Source organism: Polypterus senegalus, chromosome 5 (genome assembly GCF_016835505.1).
Source record: "Polypterus senegalus isolate Bchr_013 chromosome 5, ASM1683550v1, whole genome shotgun sequence".
NCBI classification, from domain to species: Eukaryota; Metazoa; Chordata; class Cladistia; order Polypteriformes; family Polypteridae; genus Polypterus; species Polypterus senegalus.
The window spans coordinates 3,139,625-3,161,588 of record NC_053158.1 but is presented as its reverse complement, the minus strand read 5'-3'; the positions used below and the strand labels follow the sequence as shown (position 1 = coordinate 3,161,588).

General features: G+C 45.0%; 1 protein-coding gene across 4 annotated transcripts in view; it reads left to right on the top strand.

Annotated features, from left to right (window-relative positions):
* The window catches only part of LOC120530109, a 30,205-nt gene extending 27,373 nt beyond the window's left edge, over positions 1-2,832 (top strand). For all 4 annotated transcript variants that reach the window (XM_039754282.1, XM_039754283.1, XM_039754280.1 and 1 more), the window contains one exon: positions 2,579-2,832. In XM_039754282.1, the coding sequence (XP_039610216.1) occupies positions 2,579-2,670 (92 nt within the window). In that variant the 3' untranslated portion in view covers positions 2,671-2,832. The remainder of the gene's footprint in view (positions 1-2,578) is intronic.
* Positions 2,833-21,964: the final 19,132 nt, after the last annotated feature.

The following is a 21,964-nucleotide window of genomic DNA, read 5'->3' as shown; positions in this document are numbered from 1 at the left end:
ATTAGCACTGCTTTTATGAATCCTGTATGAAATGGTGCATAACGGAGACATTTGCATTGCATTGGTCATTTCAACAGATGGTGCATTACAAACATCTGCTATAATGCATTCTGTTTCTGAAAATATTTGTGATGCGCCATCGGTTGGAATGAAAATTGCAATGCGCTTTTTATACTACATGTATTACAAAATAATCTCAATAGATGGTGTACTGCAAACATTAAGGCTGAGGTCGACCTTGATTACTTGGATTTCAACCCTTCTCAGACAAATAGCACCACTAGCTCACCTTAATAAAAGAACACGTGTCTGTGTGCCTGTGTACCTGTATGTCCATCTGGGATCTATGTCTCTGTCATTCCAACAGATGGTGCATCGCCTTGTTAACAATGCTTTTATGAATCTGTATCAAATTGTATGTAACCGAGACACATGCATTGAAATTGTCACTCCAACAGAAGGTGCATTGCTAACATTTGCAGCAATGCATTTTATTTCTACAAATGTTTATGATGCACCCTCTGTTGGATTGACAAATGCAATGCGTTTTATGACTAATTGTATTACAAAATATATCACAATAGATGGCGCACTGCAAACGTTAATGCTGAGGTCTACCTATACCTTGATTACATAGATTCCAACCTGTCTCAGACACAGCATAGCTAGTCCACCTTAATAAAAAAATTATTGTCTTTTGTGTCTGTGTATCTGTATGTCTGTTCAAGTGCTATATCTCCTCTGTATTTCCAACAGGTGGCCCATCAGCAACGTTAACACTGCTTTAACGAATCCCAGACCAAATGGTACATAAAGAGACATATGCATTGCATTTGTTATTTCAACAAATGGCACATCACAAATGTTAACGCTGCTTTTATGAATCCCATCCCAAATGGCACATAACAGAGACATAGTCTTTGCATACCTCATTCTGACATCTAAATTGTCTTTCAGATGGTGCATCACAAATATTTGCAGTTAAGCATTCTATTTCTACAACTGTTTGTGATGTGCCATCTGGAGTCTGCTGGAGCCAATCCCAGCCAACAATTGAAATGGGCCAATTTTCCACCTTACTATGTGTATTACAAAATGCATTCCAAAAGATGGTGAACTGCAAATGTTAGCATTGAGGTCTGTGATGATTATTTAGATTTCATCCCATCTTAGATGTCTAGCACAACTAGTCTTTCTATATGAAATGACAACATGTGTGGTGTCTGGTGGCTGGCATCCATGCCTGGGCATAAGGTCATCCAAGTGGACGTCAATGTCTGATGACAGGTAGACATGATGTTTTAGCACCACACACGTTTATTTACAATATTATACAAGAATCAAAGTGCACAAACCCAGTGCCGCAGCACCAATCACCCCTTAAGTCCTGGCCTTTCACAATGCCTTTCACCGTCTCTGGTCCGCCTCCACTCCTCTCCTCCGAGCTCTGTCCTCTTCCACCCGACTCCAGCCATCGAATCGAGGGAGGCGGCCCCTTTTATTTCCACCCGGATGTGCTCCAGGTGTCCTCCAGTAATCTTCCGCTGACACTCCCCTGTGTGGCGGAAGTACCGGCTGTGCACCCGGAAGCACGCCGGGTGTCCCTGCTCCTCTTCCCCCCAGCACTTCCGGGTGTGGCGGAAGTACTGAGCTCCAGGCCTCTCCAGGCATTGGTGTTGCCCCCTGGCGGTGAACACGGGCCCCTACAGGGTTGAGCTTCCAAGCAACCTGGGCGGTCGCCCCCTCGTGGTCAGGATGAGGCGCAAGCCCTCCTCCGGTCCTCCTGGGCGTCCCGGCTGGGTAGCAGCCCCAGCCACTCGCTAAAAAAGCCAACAAGAAGCAGAAAGTAAAAGGGATGTAAGGGCTAGCATATCCAGTGAACAGAGGTTACTAAACACCGGACGTGATCAAAACAGACATACCTGCCATTGTACCTTGAGCATGGGAAAGGCACTATATAAATAAAATGTATTATTATTATTATTATTATTAATACCATTATGCCCATTTTAATGAACAGGCATTTTGCTATGACTGATTACTTTGTAGGACACTTTGTGAAAGTCAGATTGTTGTTTAAAGCCCTGGATGGATGGTACTCATTACTAAAAGCACATTATAAAATTAAGTTAGATTCAGTTTGATTCATTCACTAAGTTCAGGCTTAGCAGTTATATGGAGTTACCTCTCTTAAACACTAAGAGTGAAAGCAACTTAGGAGTTCTACATATAAATTAATGGACAATATTAATATTTTGTTAACTCACAGTAAAACAAAATGAGTCCAATGGCATTATTAGAGATTTTACTATGAAAGGCGCTATATGAATTAACGACTAAGTTCCCCATACGGCACTCTGTTTGTGATGAGCAGATCGTATCTTCCGTACTTAGCACTGCGTAGGCCTTCTTGGACAGAGTGGTGGTCTTATTATCAGTTCCAGGTCTGGTTGGCCAGCAGGGGGCAGGCCAGGCTCTTTGTTGTACCTCGCCGTCCTTCTGCCCTCATGTCATCCTTAAGAGTTTTCATGGCTCCTCACCATACGCTTCATTTTAAACCTGCTTTATTTTCTTGCAGGCAGCGGGCTGAACACGGTCCCGGGATACAAGGAGATGACCAACGACTTCATCTGCACTCAGCACTCCTCGGCTAATTGCACCATTTTCTGAGGTTTCACCGGCGGATGGCCCATCAGCACATCTCCCTGCCTGGCGCTGCCCTTAATCATTAACCTCGGCTCTCATCTGCTTCTTGCGTCTGCTGATCTTTTTGCTTTGATGGCACATTTATAAATTACTTATTAGCAGAAATGAAGGCTGAGCTCTCTCAAATGTCTGAAGTAGAAGTCAGTGTGTGTCAGGCCACAGCTGCAGCTGTTATTATTGTGATGATGTGTGACGGTGGGCACCAGATGTGAGACTCACAAATTGTGTCACACACACATACTGTGGGAGGGAGTGGGCAGCCACAGGATCCTTTGCTTTATATCTGATAGACACAGCGACTGACCTCTGAGGTCCTCCAGCTCCTGGACCACAAGAGCAACAGCTCACCACACACGGCTGACCCCGAAAGGCAAACAGACAGGTGATAAGCTGTGGGGTTGCACATAGTGGGCAGAAAGTGACACTGACAACAGTCCACGAAACTGCATGTGCAGAGGCAAGAAAAAGTATGGGAGCTCCTAGGAATGACCCTGGGTGTTCTGCATTACCCGTTGATAAAACTGGGTCAGATCTTCACATAGGTCACAATTCTAGGTAAACACCATACACTTACGCTAATAACACACAAACAGCTCTAAGCTCTCATGTCTTTAACCCATCAAATACTCACAGTGTGTTGTGAAAATATATGTGGACCCTGCAACCACTAGGGGGCACCACTGAGCCCCACAACACACACACACACAGTAATACCCAACACAACTCCAGGTTTAAATAAATAATTTTCCTCCTAAAGAGCGTTGCCCGCTGCCTCCCGACTCGGACTCAATTTAAGCTTCCTTTTAAACTAGACCCAGTGACTGCTCCCTGGCCAGGTCGTCCTGATTATTTCCGGGTCCTCCACATCAGTGCCCTCTACAAAGATCCCAAAAGGACTGCCTTTCTGGACTCCAACTCTCATGCCACCCTGCGAGTCTTTTAAACTGGTCCAGCTTCGAGGAACCCTGCCACCTGTCGGGGAATGAACTGCTCCAAGGTGAGCCTGTTTACCTGCTCCTTCCATTATGGCCTCCTGGCAAGGATAAAAGAAGGATCCATGCCCAGCCAGGAGGCTATAATGGAAGGAGAAGGCAAACGGCTCACCGGGACCCCTCATGTCACCCACAACCCTTAGATTTAATAACTGCTAGAACCTCCTTTGGCAACAATAACCTCAAACAAGAGCTTCTGGTGGCTGCAGATCAACATTCGGGGGAACTTTGGACCATTCTTGGTTACAGAACCGCTTCAGTTCAGCCATATTTCTAGTGTGAACGACTCTCTTGAGGTCTTCCACAGCATCTCCATTGGGTTAAGATCTGAGCTCTTACTGGGCTGCTCCAAAACGTGGATTATCTTCTTTCAAAGCCATTTTTTAGAAGAGTTACTTTAATGTTTAGGGTATCACCCAACTTCTACTGAACTTCAACTGGTTGACAGCCACCCAGATATTATTCTGTAGGATAATTTGAGAAATGAATTTGTCTCAGAACATAGCAAACTGTCCAGGCTTCAAGGTATTGTAGCAGCCCCAAATCATGATGTTCCCCTACTGGACTTCATCATGTTGGTATGCGGTGCCCATTTCATGTTATATGTACTGCTGCTACTTCTTGAACAATTAAACTTTAGTTTCATCAGTCCTCATAAATGTTTTCCAGTAGCATGGTGGAGTGTCAAGGTGGTCTTGGGCCAATGTTAGGAATCTGGTGATACTTTGTTTTTTTTAGAGAGCATTGGCTTCCATGTTTTGCCATGGACACCATGCCTATTCAAGAGATGTGTATGGTGGACTCTTGAACCGAGATGTTCACCTCTTCCAAGGATTCTTTCATGCCTTCAGCTGTTCCGCTGGGTTTCTTTTTTGCTTCACTCATCACTCTGAGTTGTGTCTTTCGAGTCATCTTGGCTTGGAGTCCACTTCCAGGGAGAGTAACCAACATATACAATCATCTCCTTTGATGCACTGTTTGTCAAACTGTGGATTGAGGAACCTCATCTTTTTCATTTTCTTCTTCCTTTGACTGCTCCCGTTATGGGTCACCATAATGAATCATCTTTTCCCGTCTCTTTCTGTCCTTGTCATCTTGTTCTGTCTCACCCGTCACCTGCAAGTCCTCTTTCTCCACCTCCTATAAACCTTCTCTTTTAAGCTTTCCTCTTCTCCTCTTCCCTGTCAGCTCTATCCTTAACATCCTTCTCCCAATATACTCAGCATCTCTCCTCTGCACATGTCCAAACCAATACAATCTCGCCTCTCTGATTTTGTCTCCCAACCATCCAAGTTGAGCTGACCCTCTAGTGTCCTCGTTTCTAATCCTGTCCATCCTCGTCACATCCAATGCCAATCTTAGCATCTTTAGCTCTGCCACTTCCAGCTCTGTCTCCTGTGCCACCGTCTCCAGCCCATATAACATAGCTGGTCTCACTACCGTCCTGTAGACCTTCCCTGTCACTCTTGCTGATACCCGTCTGTTACAAATCACTCCTGACACTCTTCTCCACCCACTCCACCCTGCCTGCACTCTCTTTTTCACTTTTCTTCCACAATCCCCGTTACTCTGTTCTGTTGATCCCAAGTATTTAAACTCCTCCACCTTCGCTAACTCTACTCCCCTCATCCTCACCATTCCCCTGTCCACCCTCTCATTCACACACATGTATTCTGTCTTGGTGGTCCTACTGACCTTCATTCCTCTCCTCTCATATCTCCACCTCTCCAGGGTCTCCTCAATCTGCTTCCTACTCTCACTACAGATCACAATGTCATCAGCAAACATCACAGTCCACGGGGAATCCTGTCTAATCTCGTTTGTCAGCCTGTCCATCAGCATTGCAAATAAGAAAGGGCTCAGAGCCGATCCCTGATGTAATCCCACCTCCGTCACTCCTACCGCAGACCTCACCACGGTTACACTTCCCTCCTTCATATCCTGTGCCACTCTTACGTACTTCTCTGCCACTCCCAACTGACCACCCTCTCATTCACACTCATGTATTCTGTCTTGATGGTCCTACTGACCTTCATTCCTCTCCTCTATAGAGCAGATCTCCACCACTCCAGGGTTTCATCGAGCATCTCCTTCTCTAGTTACAAATCATGATGTCATCAGCAAACATCCCAGTCTGTGAAATGACTTTGTACTCGTTTCCAGCTTCATACAAGTCAGCAATTCTTGACTGGAGGTCTTCTGAGGTCTCTTCTCAGTGAGGGTTGCTGCACATCAGCAGATTCTTCTTGTGAATACACAACTCTAAAAGTCGGAGTCTTTTTTTATTGGTCAATGCATCTCGAAGCCACACCTCCAATCTAGTTTCATTGGCTGCACTCCAGATTTGGTAACTGCTGACTCTTCAGCCAAGGGCTTCACAAACGTTTTCCAGTCTTCACTGTGTATGTTTGAATGACGTATTCCATACCTACTGTACATGAACAATACGAGAATTTGTGTGTTATTAGTTAACACCAACTGAGTTTGTTCATTATTGTACCTTAGATGAAGATCAGTTCATATTTTAAAACAAATCAATACAAAAAGGTGATTATTTGTGGGTATAGGGTATCTAGCATAGGGCATAAGGCAAAACAAACCCTGGACAGCACACCAGTCCGTACCAGGACAAACACACACACACAGCAAACACACACTTGGGCTAATTTAGCATGTCTTTGGACTATGGAAGTAAACATCTGGAGAAAAACCCCACAAACACAGGGAGAACAAGCAAATTTCATGCAGGGAGGACCGGGGACACGAACCCTGGTCTACTTACTGTGAGATAGCAGTGCTACCATTTTGCCACCATAGCTACTTAAAAGAGGAGTAAAGTGAATAATAAACCATAGAGTGTGCACTGGCAAGCACTGTGCAGTGCCAGATTGGTGTCAGAAGTGGGATACGTGAAAGACCTGCAGTTCACCATAGCAAAACATCAAACACCAAAAAAAGGATCAGCTGGGCTCTTCTCTTTTTACAGAAATATTATTAAAAAAATCGAGAGTAATAAGAAGGATTTAGGAGTCAACAACAATCACCCCTACCCCTCCATCCCAAATAAAAAGAAAAATATTCCATAAAGAAGTTAAAATGCCTGTCTTGATAAGAGAGCAGTCCCACCGAGGCTCTCTAAAGGCAGGCCAGCTAGCATTTCAAGACACAAGTCTACTGAGTGATTCATTAGGTGAAAGTCTTCAATGCTGGTCTGTTACCGAGAGGAAGGGCACCATTGTTCATAATGTCACTCAGTTTTGTCTTTTGACACAAATAATAATTCTTTACATTTATATAGCACTTTTCTCACTACTCATAGTGAGAGGGAGCGACATATTTAATTAAAGATTTTCTCCCACCTGTCATCCATCTGATGATTGCTGTCCACTGTCTCCTCATCGAGGTGAGTCGGTGTGGCTCCTTTAATCTCAGACCCGGGAGTACTTCTGGTGCTAGGACACGGTCTATTGGAAGCACTTCTGGGTCAGTAACCCACCTGCAGAACCCCCTGGTGGCACCCACAGGACACAACAGGGACTCCAGTTCCCAGCATGCCCTGTGCGGAACAGAATGGGTAGTGAAACTTAGGGATGCTGCCATTGAGTGTCTCCAGTATTCACCAGGCAACATCTCCCCCTAGTCCTTCCCTTATACTGGCCTTCTGGTGAGGTGAGAGTCACTGCTCCATCCCAGTGTGCTCTCCATTAATTGCAGGAATAACCTTGGAGGAGTGGCTGGAAAAAAGTATGGACTGCACTGGCTTAAACCTTACCTTGAAAAAGCTACTGGACATAATGCAGTTATCCCGATGTCACCAGAGATGGTGACAAAGAAGAAGATGATAGCAAAGTTATGAGAAGGGCTGGCCATCCTCCCAACGATGTGTCATCCTTGAGCACCTTTAGTCACTGGCTGAGCCCACCACAGTGTGCTAGGATGGTCTCTGCTGCCATCCAACTGCACCAGGACTCCCTAGATAGTTAGAACAGCCACACTGGCACAGGAACAACATCTTCTTATGCTGGCACAGTGAGGTGGTACCGTCTGCTGCCGCACAGTTCCAGCATCCTGAGTTCAAATCCATTAGCTGATCTTCATCTGGGTGGCCTCTGCAGGTTCTTCCTGTGACAGAGTGGGGGTTTTACTCCAACATCTCCAAACAGCACACAGGTGAGGTCACCTTGTAACAATCGGCCATGAAAAGAAGTGACGGGTGCACCTTGACGCACATTAGGGTGTAGGATGTTACGAAACTCGAAGACTCTCACCGTTTGAAAATGGCAATTGTTTTATTTAATTAAGGGGACCCCAGGAACAAACCCAGCCTCAACCTGACACTCACACACACACGCACACACATATAAAGAGGATCAAATGAATTGATGATAAGGTATATGGTAAACAAATAAAGAAGAAAAAAAAAACAATTAATAGACAAGTAAAATGTATACAAAAGCCCCCTCTAATCACTCTGATGGTGATGCGCAAACACCTGACAAGCACTGAGCACAAAAACGGTTAACGACTGTAAGGACAAACACCAACAATTATGAAGAACTGGGGGACCTACAGTATAGGCAAATCCCGTGTAATATAAAGAAGACGTGGGTTATAAAGACACTGTGACAATAAAGAGTCCAAGACATCATAAACATTTGGGGCAGCCACCCATAAATTGTTTTTCCCGGCTGTAAAAGTCGAAATAAGTAGCATGATGTGCATAGAACAGAGTCCAAAACAGAACTGATCACACGAGACAAAGATGGAGGCCCATACAGGAAGTGACGTCATCATAAGGGCCAGAATCAGTGACATCATCATAAGGGCCCAGTGCCAGAAGTGATGTCAGCAAGGGGACCGGCACTGGAAGTGATGTCAGCAGTGGGGCCGGTACTGGAAGTGATGTCTTCTGAGGTGCCGTAACTTTGCAGGATGTCCCAGGAAAGGTCTGTAGGGAACTGAGAAAGACAGTCAGCGCACTCCGCTGCCCCCTGGTCGGATGTTTTATTACATTTATTACTCAGACGCTTTAGCTGCCTCCTACTCCCACATGTGTGACAACATTGAAAAGAAAAAGAAATTCTGCATTGATGCGAGTCTTCAAAATAGTCTGCCTCAAGATGGCGGAGTTTCCGGTTATAAGGTCTTCCAGCAGGAAGGGAGCGGGTCCAGGCAGGCATACACTGGAAGTGACGTCAAAGGTGTTAACACTAGAATCCCTGAAGCCTACGAAAAAAGTCACAATTCCGGGCCACCTTAAATTCCCTTGCACCTCCTCATCAGCGTCTTTGTTTTGCAAAAGTGCCGATCAGCTCACCGACACCAACCAACGCAGCTGAAGTTCTCCCAGCTCAAGTCTCTTTATCGTGGTGTGTTATGAAGAAAGGCAGAAGGCAGACTTGCAATACGCTGTAGTCGCTGTGGTGTGTCGGTTAGAACACAGGAACTAATCCAACCATTTCAGGAACATAACTCTTAAATGTTGAGATGCCAAAATTTCACATGAAGTAGAACAACTGTACAGGTAGGTGAGTAGGTGTATGTGTGGTTCTAACAGGCAAACAACAAAATAAGACATTTAGTACATATATACAGTACATGTTATCTCACTATGCTATACACAAATGTCCAATAGGTGGCACTATAGCTTCACACTTTCAACGTAAAGTGTTTGCAATGTTTCTCTGTGGTAACGTAAAATATTAACCTAACTACTAATTCAGAACAGTTTTCTCTCTAACTTTAACACTTAACTTCTAAATATGTACATAAGAACTTACATTTGGTCAACAACGCACAAACTTAAACTTTCTCTAGTGGCTCCAGTAGTTCCGGCTTTCACGAGGTACATCTAACAAACGCACATGCTCACTGCACACGCCACGGCACAGGAGCCTTTTTCACATGGTGTGAGGTGCCTGGAGATGTAGAGGGTGGTGTCTGCTAGCTCCTTTTATATAAGCCACCCAGAAGTGTTCCAGGTGCTCGTTGCCCCACTTCCGGCTGCACTTTCGGGTGTGGCGGAAGAACCGCCCACATGGGTTCTGGAACAGCTGCAGCGCCCCCTAGCCACACCCCTGGATCCCAACAGGGCTGTAGATAACTCCATCTCCCATGAAGCCCTGCTGGAGTCCGAGGCACCACTGCAACCCGTGGGGGTCTGCCATTTAGCTTCCTGGGGGAGGTACTGTTCTGTACTGTAAGGACCCTGGCCATCGGTGACAATATATATTCTTGAATGAAGGCGTGCTTGTTTTGTTATACTGTGCCTTTTGAGAAAGTTTAACAGTAAAACCTTGGATTGCGAGTAACTTGGTCTGCGAGTGTTTTGCAAGACGAGCTAAAATTTGATAAACGAGCGAGGTCTTGCAATATGAGTAATCCGTATACGCTTTGTCTACCGAGGGTCACGTGATCACAACTGAATTGAGGGTTCTTCTCTCTCTCACTGCGGGATTGTGGGTAATCGTCTCCCATTCTCAGGCTCAGTCAGTGTGCCTCACTCGTATAGTTAACATCCGGACGAGCGTATACTGTTTACTATAGCATTGTGACAACGTGTGTGTGTTGTAACGTGCGAGTCCCTGTCTTGCACCCCAAAACACGAAGCTGAGTCTCAGTACTTTAGTGACACCAGCTTTATTCAGCTTGAAACAGGAACAGCACGGTTATTTATTGTAGCGGGATCTACCGGCCTCCTATACACAGACACAGCAATCAGGCAGGGCCAAGTGGCCAAGTAATCCTGTGCCCTGCATTTATAATGTTCCTCGTATCACCCACCAACGGCAGGCGCTTTATAACCACGATCTTTTCGGATTCACTTTTATGGCAAACTGCTACAGCGCTGGGAGCCTTTACAGTTGCTTCGGGATGCTCTTCCGCGTGTCGTCCCGTTAGATGGAATCCCAAAAGAGTTTAGAAACCTTACAGTGCGAAGAGCATTTTTTTATTTAGTGTCTCTTCAGGCAAAAGCAACTGTCATTGGAAACGTTATCTTGTTAAAGTCGCAAAAAAAGAAGAAGATTCCAGTGAGCCGACAGATAGCAGAGTTTTCAGCTGACCCGGAAGTGCTGGGTAATCACATGACCTGAGGGATCAGAAGCACTTCCGGGTCCTGGACTATAAAAGACTGTGAGAGATCCCAGATGGGCGAGATGAGTCGGGTGGCAGAGGGACAATGCGTCTGGGAGAGTGGAGGATTGATTATTGTTTGATTATTAATTGTAAAAGTATGAGTATTGTGGAGTGTAGGGTGCTTTGTGCACATATTAATTATAATAAAGTCAACTTTTGGACTTTTATCTGTTGTCTGTCGTCTGGTCTGAGGGTTCAAGGGGACGACAGCGCCCCCTACCTGTCACACAGATTAATTTCTTTGATGTATTTTTACTTTAGATTTTGTATTAATCATTTTTATATTAATAGTTTTGGGTTATGGAACGAATCATCTGAGTTTCCATTATTGCTTAGGGGGAAATTTGCTTTGATATACGAGTGCTTTGGATTACAAGCACATTTCCGGAAGGAATTATTCTCGCAATCCAAGGATCCACTGTATTTGATATTTGGGCTTCACATATTTGGTCAATTGTTAGTATAACTTGAAAAAATTTCTGTTCTGGTTATGTGTTCTGCATTTCCTGTCATCCTACACTTACCCTGATCATTGTAGACATGGAACACACGTGAAATGTATGTGTTCTGTATACGAGATATTATTTACCCTCTACAACTCCAGGCACCTCACACCCAGATAAACACACTTGAGCTCTGTGAATTTTGCGACTGACTTCAGCTTCCTCGGCGAGGGATGGAATAGCAGGCTGCTTGATCGACACATTTGCAAATCAGAGATGCTGATGAAGACTACGAGGGAATTTAAGGTTGCCAGGGATTACGACTTTTTTCGTCGGCTCCAGGGATTCTAGTGTTAAAGCCGTCAATCCTCCGGTCTACAGAGAGAGGAAGAGGTAAGGTACCAGTTAACAGCGCCCTCTTGTGATTTGTCGGTTATTTATCATTATCTGAGCCTTTAAGCTGCCCCAATGAGCATGCACTTGACAACACTCATGGTAACAATCGTTAGAGAAGGACAAGATCCCGATAAAGAGTTGGGGTACCAGCTTGGTGGCCACTTATAATTGAAGATTTACAAAACCAAAACACGCAATAAACGTTCACCACACGCTGACCCAGAGGGTGAGTCTTTGTGCGATGAGTTGGATTTTCCACCCTACCCCTGTGACAGTTCATACAATAGAGGAAAGATCAATGTCCAGTCTTATGTATCCCCATATTCCTTTAACGGTGTTGTCCCAAGTTTAATAAGGTGTCGCTATTTTCACCCAGCATGTCCAGCCTGTCAGCTTGTCTCCTCGTTGCTCATTTCACGAATTCCTGGGATTGTCTAATGTCGTGCTGCAGGCTGTTGTCAGCGATACAGCGGCAGGTTTACCATAAGGAGAAGGCGGCAGTCTGAGTCGCTTCTTTTCTTTATGTTCCAAAAATAAAAGGTGACTTTCTGCCGTTAATCCCAGACTGCTTAATTACAACTCCAAGATCATTTTTAATATTAGTCTGCCGAAGTGAACGCCGGCAGCTCTGCTGCCTTTATTGTTGAACCCGGACTTCGTACGCCACCGTGTGCACCGCTGTACACTTCATTGTTCTCATTGTATTTTTGCCCACTTAAATTTATCTTCATGCTGGTATTTCTAAAACCAGGATAATTATTCCAATTATTCTAATTATTACAGTCCCCACTCTGTATATTGCGCCACGTTGCCAGCCTTTTTAAGAGCCCCTCATTTGTCTTGGCAGTAGAGCTGCCCTGCCGTCGTTACCGCGCAGCCCCTTTCATGACACCTAATATGTTTTGCATTTCCACTTGAGAATATCCTGTGGCTGCACTATTGAGTAGAGGCTTAATCAGATCCGACACTTCAGGCTAAGGCAGAGCGGGCAGTCGCTTAGTACCGCGTGCAGTCCATTTAAACTTTTATTAATGTTTATGGTTGGGACGAAGCTGCCGCGCTTCCTTCTCCTCCTGAAAAGTCCCAATTCAAGACTCATAAAAAGACCTGGAACATGGTGTCCCCCTTACCTTAACTGTACTGCCGAGGGTGGTCCATTACTCAGTGCCACTGGGCACTATAAGAGTCAACGTGGCAACTGGGACATTATGATGTAAAATCACATATGTGAATAAATTTTAGGCATGTGTGGCAGGCGGACGGGGGTCCATGCCTGGCCAAAACGCCCCTGCACTCTGTATTCAGGGGTAACAGCCCTGGGCAGTGCAATACCTCCCCCTGGACGCTAGATGGCCACCCCTCTGAGTAGGAGCGGTGCCTTGGTTTCCCACAGGGCTCCATGGGGATTGGAGTTGGGTGCAGCCCTGTTGGGTTGTGCCAGGGGGTGCTGCAGCTGGGACTCCTGAGCCCGTATGGGCAGCGTATTCACCACAACCGGAAGTGTGGCCAGAACTCGGCAATCAAGCACCTGGAGCACTTCTGGGTGAACTATCAGCAGCCACCACTCCGGGAGCCAGAATCAAGAGGAGGAGGAGGAGGAGGTTGCCTGGGAGGAGTGGTGGAGGAAGAAGAACAGAATTAGTGTGGTTTTTGTGTTACTGTTTTTGGGACTGTGCTGTGGCTGGGGAACACGGGGAAGATGTTCCCCAAGCTGAAGAAAAATAAATTTGTGTTTTATTCTTACGTGTATCTCCGTGTCCATCTGTGTCGGGTCGGGCACCTATATAGCGCCTTTTCACATATGCTATACATTGTAATGGTGCTGCCAGGGATGAGTCACCTGTAGTATGAGCTGGCATTCAATGATGCCAATTAGCAGCTTCAAAACCAGCAGCAGGTGCACCTATAAAACCAGAAAGCCTGCAATGTCACACACAGAATTCTTTTTCTTATAATTTTGTGACCAAATTTGTATTGATAAAATGGAAAAGTAATGCAGTAAAAGGGGCTGTGTAAGCACAGAAACTAACACCCTGCCATCCCATACCCCCCCACCCTCACCCCTGTCAATATGTGCCAAACAGAATTCCATTTACTGTGGCAATGGCACAATGTACTTCTAAGGAAAGCCATGTAAAGGGCAAGAGAATCCATTCTGGGACTCTGCGCCAGTGCTATATTGGTTTAGTGCAGTGGTTTTCAATCTGTGGGGCGAGCCCCTCTAGGGGGGCGCGAAGTAACAAAAAGGGGGGCACGAAGATGTGAAAAAAAGAAAACAGGAATCAAAAATATGAAAAATACATCTATTGAAACCAAAACAAATTAACTTAAACTACATTCTGATACTGGGTGGCACGGTGGTGCAGTGGGTAGCGCTGCTGCCTCGCAATTAGGAGACCCAGGTTCGCTTCCCGGGTCCTCCCCATGTGGAGTTTGCATGTTCTCCCCGTGTCTGCTCCGGTTTCCTCCCACAGTCCAACGTGCTGTCCGGTTTCCTCCCACAGACCAAATTGTCCCTAATGTGTGTGTGTGTGCCCTGTGGTGGGCTGGCGCCCTGCCTGGGGTTTGTTTCCTGCCTTGCACCCTGTGTTGGCTGGGATTGGCTCCATCAGACACCCGTGACCCTGTAGATAGGATGTAGCGGGTTGGCGTGGTATAGCGGGTCCACAGCGCTCTCAGCAAGGATCAGTTTTTAAATAATCACCGTGCTCGCGGCTTTGTGAGAGGGTGTAGCAGTCGTAGCAAGCCGCGGGGCGATCTGCGGTGTGGGCATTTCTCACCGAGTGCACAGGTGAGGGACTGCCCACATCCGTGATTGTTCCCGTGGCTAATGTGCTGCAGCTGCTATGGCCCCTCGCTGTATAAAAGAAGCGCGAGTCGGTTGGGAGGGAGATGAGAAAGAACGAGAGAAAAGAAAAGAGAAGGAGCCGGAGCTTACAGGGAAGCATGTCGGAGCAAGAGAGAGAGCCACAAAGAGCGTGTGGGTGAACGAGCGAACGAGCGCTCGCGGGCAGCTGCGAGGAAGCCTGGGTGTTAGGCCTGCACTCAGGGGTTGTAGTTGATGAGCGAACAGGTAGCAGGAGTGACCAGGGAAAGACGACTGGTCGCGGAAGGCTGGAAAGGCAGCGGGAGTCGTGAGGCTTGGTGGTGGATTCCCCAATGTGTGCGTCCTGGCCGTTGGTGCGAACCAAGTCTCGGAGCTGGGATGAGTGCCATCTCAAAGCCAGGGATCGGGAGGTTTCCAGTCTTGTGTGGATGTGTTATGGAAAAGTGCAGCTGCAAAGCCTAGTCGGGAGAAGCAGGTGAGACGCCAGCATAGAAGAAGCACCGAGCTTGTTTTTAAAGATTGCTTCAAGTATGAACTTTTTAACCTCGTTTTAAAAGGATTGTTTTTTTGGTATGTTTTTAACCTCCACATTTCTTTTATGGGATTATTTATTTAATGACTCTTTTTGAATCACTGCTCTTTATGGACACTTTGTTTTTGTTGAATTTTTAATAAAAGCAATTTTGCACATCTTTACCATCCCCTTGCTCAATTGGCATTGCCTCAACTGTCTAGCTCATCGGTGACATTACCGACGGTGTTGGGTTCAAGGGCTCCCAAACAGCGATGGGAGCAAGGAGCCGAACCCACATTGTCACATTTGGTGTTTGGCAATGCTACCAAACACCAACAACGTGTATGGAAAACCACTGAAAATGTGATCCATTAAATAAAGACAAACGTTAACTTTTCTGTTTCTGATTATTTTAACATCATAACTTATGGAATTAAAGTTTGTAAATGTCTATGTTGACCATAATAGGACAGAGTTATCCTTCAATAAATTGAATTGAAACTCCACACACCAATTCCTGGTTTGCTTCAGGCTCACTTTTGTTCAGAATATGGTAGAGCGTGAACAATTAAGGAGAGCGTCATGGAGTAATTATTTGTTGGTAGATATCTGAATCCATTACATGACGAGGCAGATCTGATTATAGGCTGTGGCGTACGGCCGGACCAGGACACCTCCACGCTGAAAGACCATGGGAGGGAGTGTATCCAGAGCATTACCTTCCCCCGAGCACTAGGTGGCAGCCACCCCTGGGTTTCAGTGGTGCCTTGGACTCCTGCAGGGCTCCATGGGAGTTGGAGTTTGAAACAGCCCTGTTGGGATCCGTGGGCGCTGTCAGAGGGTGCTGCAGCTGCTGCTGAGCCCTTCTCAGGACGTGAGAAACGTGTCAACAAACACCTGGAGCACTTCCGGGTGTCTTATAAAGCCAGCCAGCAGACAGTACTCCGTGAGCCGTCTGGAGGAGTGGAGGACGGAGACGAAGCTTGTCTGGAGTAGTGGAGGGGGAAAAAAAGAAAATTTGGGTTGTGCTGTGCTTGTGGGAAACAGGGGAAGGCGTTTCCCACGAAGATAAAGAAAAATGAGAAATGCGCGTGCCTTGAACTTGTATCCCACGCTTGTCTGTGTTGGGTTTGGGCAGCGATGCTCCCCCTGGTGGTCCACAAGGTAAAATACGGAGTTGCAATTCTGAACAACTTCAAACTCTCTTTGAAGAATTTTGAATCATCTTCGTAACTTTCCTGAATTCTGCTACAGGAGCCGTCTACTATAATATGGTGTCCTGCAGCCGTCTCTGTCTCTCCTCCTCTGTGGCCCAATCTAAACATGCAAGTGTCGTCTGTTTGTGGCAGATCAAATATGTGACGCATATCTGGGTTTATTGTCCAGTGCATCATAAAGGAGAGATACGGATTTTATCTTTCAATATGTCCCTGGATTCAGCGATTAGACAGCGTTTTATAGAAAAAATTCAGCTGCATCGTTTTATTCATTCCATTTGTGGTGATGACTACAAATCATCGAGACCTCATATCTGAAGGAATTTAGTTCTTATAGAATGGAGAAAACACTTGGTTTATTAAGCCACAATTATTTTTAATATATTGTCTTTACTTATGGGGCTTCCGCAAAGTCACAGCAATGTTCTGGTGCCACCACCCAGATCCAGCATTCTGGATTATAATACCATACCTGGTCATTACTCTTGTGCAGTTTGGAATTTTGGTTCTTCTCTGCAGACCCTCCCATGTTCTGTTGGGTTAGATGGAGTCTATCTATCTATCTATCTATCTATCTATCTATCTATCTATCTATCTATCTATCTATATATTATATAGTGCCTTTCACTCTATCTATCTATCTATCTATCTATCTATCTATCTATCTATCTATCTATCTATCTATCTATCTATCATATAGTGCCTTTCATATCTATCTATCTATCTATCTATCTATCTATCTATCTATCTATCTATTATATAGTGCCTTATCTATCTATCTATTATATAGTGCCTTTCACTCTATCTATCTATCTATTTATCTATCTATCTATTGTGGAGCCGACCCGGACACAGACAGGCGGACATGTTGTTACTCACCACCACATGTTGTTACTCACCACCACATGTTTATTTACAAATATTTACAATATTTATGGTCACTTAGACCCAGTCCCGTGCACACACAGTCCTGGCCACAAATGCCTTCTCTTTGGGCCGCCTCCACACTCTCTTCTGCCTCGTCCTGCTTCCACCCGACTCCAGCCCTGAATGAAGGGAGACGGACCCTTTTATACACTCCCGAATGAGCTCCAGGTGGTTTCCGACACTCCCCCGTTGGCCACGCCCCAGCATGGCGGAAGTGCCGGCTGTTCTCCCGGCAGCTCACCGGGTGTCCTCCTTAATCTTCCCCCCAGCACTTACTGGTGTGGCGTAAGTGCTGAGGTAACAGGTCCCTAAGGCATTGGGGCGCCTCCTGGCGGTGACCACGGGCCCCTACAGGGTGGGGCTTCCATGCCCTCAACCCGTCGCCCCCAAAGCAACCAGGATGGCGGCCCCCACATGATCCAGGGAGGGCGCAGACCCATATCCGGTCCCTCACGGAATCCCGGCCGGGTCGTTGCCCCTGGCATCCCTGACACTATCTATCTATCTATCTATCTATCTATCTATCTATCTATCTATCTATCTATCTATCTATCTATCTATCTATCATATAGTGCCCTTCATATCTATCTATCTATCTATCTATCTATCTATCTATCTATCTATCTATCTATCTATCTATCTATCTATCTATCTATCTATCTATCTATCTATCTATCTAAGCAAATTCCTTAAGGAAGTGGTGAAAACTATTAGAGAAGGAGTCAAGTGGAGGAAGATTTATCACCCCATGAAACTATTAATCACATTTATTAGAGCTGTGGAGCAACCAAGACCATCAGGAAAAACATCTGTATGAATCAGCCTCAGTATGGGCATACCTGGAGAAGCAGCTCGCATTCCAGCTGCACATTATGGTCAGCCCTTTGAGACTGAATCCACTAAGCATGTCATCTCATTGGAGTTTACAGTCCTGTGGGTAGATCACTCTGTATGAGGTCTTTGAAAGGAAATATTGCAATCATGTGTGTGGCGAAGTTGGGTGGAAGGCAGGGGGCTACCCAAAAAGAATCAGTTGCAGGGGCTTCGTTGTGTGATCTTTGGCCAGAGCTTTCAGGGCACCGGGCATGGAAAGGCAGATGCCACCAAAGAGAAAGCTTCTAGATGGCTGTGGATCAAAAGAGGAGAACCACTGGGGCAATGTAGCCAACTAGCCACCTGTACACAAACTGATCATCTTCATCTGGGTCAACTGGAGGAGGGTGTATGATGTTGAATGACCAGTGACTCCAGGAATATCACTGAAGATGGGTCCAGAAGCATCAACAGATACAGTATATTTGCTCACCTATGAAGTAAAACCCAAAACGCCATGTTCCAGCACCCTTCTGAGGCACAGGTTACCACAGGCTTTCTAGAACTTTCCGCAGCTCCTTGAAATTCTTTTTGTAGGATAAAACAGATAACGTGGATGGAAGACCAAAAATAATACACAAACACCATAAGCGGATTTTCCCCTAAAATCTAGAAAACAAGCAAGTAAGCCTGACTGCCAATGGATTATTTGGACAAGGATAGATGCTTTAGGCAAACGTCATCCATCAATGCACAATTCTTTGAATTTATTTTTTGCATTGTTGCAGTTTAGTGATCCAAGTAACATTTCTATGTTTGGATTTATTTTTCAGACTCTCAGGTTTAAAACAATGACCACTAGGTGGCACTGGCTCCCAGCAGAACTCTTAAAAATGCCCTTTTTTAATTTCTCCCCCACCATATTCTTGCATTGCTTTATCTCAAACATGCAGGTCTCCGCTAAATGTCACAAACGTGATCTGACCAGATACATTAGCCCAAAGGTAGGTGTCCCAGTCAACTCCAGCCTGGCCCAGTGGGTGTGCTATGAACCAGTGTCCCATCCAGCCTTGTGCCCTGTGTCTACTGAATAGTCCCGGGCACCAGATGACTCTGATTTGAATCAAGCAAATTTGAGAATTCTATCTGCTGTTGTGATTTGTCTCATTTACAGCTATAAGGGTGGAAATCTGAATGAGGGTCTGTAGATATTTGATATTCACTGGTGGATTGCACTTATGTCACCCTGAGATGGGCATTCAGATATGCAGAGAGGGCAAATAAATACCAAAGTAAGCTAAAACGCACTTACAGTAAGTGACTCTCCACTGGGTAGGCTCCACCCCTTTCTCACTTTTGGCCACACCCCTGCTGTACGTAGTTCACTTATTTCATATCTGATACTCATCATTTTCAGTTGATTGTTTCCATGCCACCTTCTGTCTCCTCCACTGGTTGAAATTTTTGAAGATTAGATTCTGGATTAGAGATCTTTATTGCCACAAACGCTGTGAGAAGGTGTCCATGACGGGGGTAGAGCATGTGAGGAGACTCCAGTATAGCATTCACCAGAAGATGACCTGGGTGGCTATGACCTGAGATGATGGAATCGGCCTTCCTCAGGCAGCTGGTGGAGCAGATGGTATGAAGCGGTGGAAGGTCAGCCTCAATGATTTTAGAAGCTGTATGGACTGTTCTTTTTATTTTTGGGGGTGTTCCAGTCCTAGCAAGTCAAGGTACCAAAATACGATACAATACAATACAATTTATTTTATGTATAGCCCAAAATCATAAAAGAAGTGTCACAATGGGCTTTAACAGACCCTGCCTCATGACAGCCCCCCAGCCTCGACTCTCTAAGAGGACAAGGAAAAACTGGAAGAAACCTTGGGAAAGGCAGTTCAAAAAGAGACCCCTGTCAGGTAGGTTGGCCGAGCAGTGGCTGTCAAAAAGAAAAAGGGGGGTCAATACAATTCAGTACAATACACATAACACAAGAAATCCTCTATACAGTATAAAAATAAAAAATGTACAAGTATGAAGGAGAATTCAACAGTAAATGACATCCTATAATATGACTTGGATTTGTTCAGAGTCCTGGAGAACTCAGCCGTCAACCTATCTATTTATCTATTATATAGTGCCTTATCTATCTATCTATCTATCTATCTATCTATCTATCTATCTATCTATCTATCTATCTATCTATCTATTATATAGTGCCTTTCATATCTATCTATCTATCTATCTATCTATCTATCTATCTATCTATCTATCTATCTATCTATCAATCTATCATATAGCACCTTTCATTATCTATCTATCTATCTATCTATCTATCTATCTATCTATCTATCTATCTATCTATCTATCTATCTATCTATCTATCGTAAGTCGGACCTCGGCCATTTAATGCTTTACGTGTTAAAAGGAGGATTTTGAAATCTGCCCTAAACTTAACCGGGTGCCACTGTAAGGACTTTAGGACTGGAGTTATGTGTTCGTATTTTCTAGTTCTTGTAATAATTTTTGCAGCAGCATTTTGGATTAACTGGAGGCTGACTAAAAAACAGTTTGAACATCCAGTGAACACCGCATTGCAGTAGTCAATCCTACTTGAAGTAAATGCAGGAATTAATTTCTCAGAATCCTGTTTATTTAGAAAGCACCTGAATTTTCTAACATTTTTAAGATGGAAGAAACCTGATTTGGACAACTTTGTAATGTGCGCTTTAAATGACCTGCTAGAGTCAAAGAGAACTCCAAGATTGCGGGCTGATTCAGTAAAATTAATGGAGATTCCAACTGAGTTAAATGATGACAGAATATTATTATAGTATCATTCTCTCCAATAATCAATATCTCTGTTTTACTGGTCTTTAACGATAAGTAGTTCTCATCCATCCACTCCTTTATCTCACTAACACAACTACTTAAAATCTCATTTTCTCTTCTGGTTCGCCATCAGGTTGGCCCATTGGTATCTGTTAACCGTTGCCCACACACCCCTTGTTGCATATGAACCTTGGTGGCCCTAATCACACAGTACAGATGCCCTTTGCCCCGGTGGCAGCACCCTGACGTTCCATAGCTCATTCTGACCGTTCTAGTAATTATGGTGATGGAAATGGAGCACCACTTATGTCTATCGGGAACTCTCTGGAGTTCAGTTTCTTTTCCTTTGTGGTGTCCAATGGAGGAATGACCTTCACAGCAAATTGGATGGCATTTGGCACACATGGCCCAGACATTTCTATCATGATCTCTGAAGATGGTTCCCATTCCAGTCCTGCTCCTGAGGTCCTCGTTTGTGATGGTGTTTGGCCAGAGGATCCACAATATTCATCACAGGCACTTAGTTTAGAATACCTTATGTTTCATTCATTTGCGGTGATGATCTTCCAACTATCTTAGTCATACAGGAGGATGGTGAGGACGTTCCCCTTAAAAGTCTTGATGTTAGTGAGGACGCTCACATTGCTATATCTCCAGATGTTCTTCAGCAAGACAAATGGTTGATTTGCTCTACTAACTTGGTTGTTAATTTCAGATTCATGTCTACATGAAAGAGAGAGAGAAGAGCTGCTCAGATTAAATAGGCTGAAATAAAAATGAACACCGGGGCCTGATCATTTTTATCCTCGAGTTCTTAGGAAGGTTAGCGAGGACAGATAAATCTCGTGATAACTCGTGAGGCACAGTTTTAGGAAGTCACTTCACACTGAGGAGGTTCTGAAGGACTAGAAAGCAGAGTCGATATGTGTATGTGTGTGTGTATGTTTGTTTGTCCACCATACAAATCTGCACCGGGTGTCCAATTGCCACCAAACTGTGGATGGGGTTCCTTTGTGACAAAGAGGAGGTCATGGGGTATGTTTGGTTGGGAAAAATGTTTGTGGTGAAGCGCAGGGCACCTTTTCACCGATACAACGTTCGGCACAAGTCCCCATACTTAAGATGGCCACACGTTGCAACAGAACTTCACCGCGGTG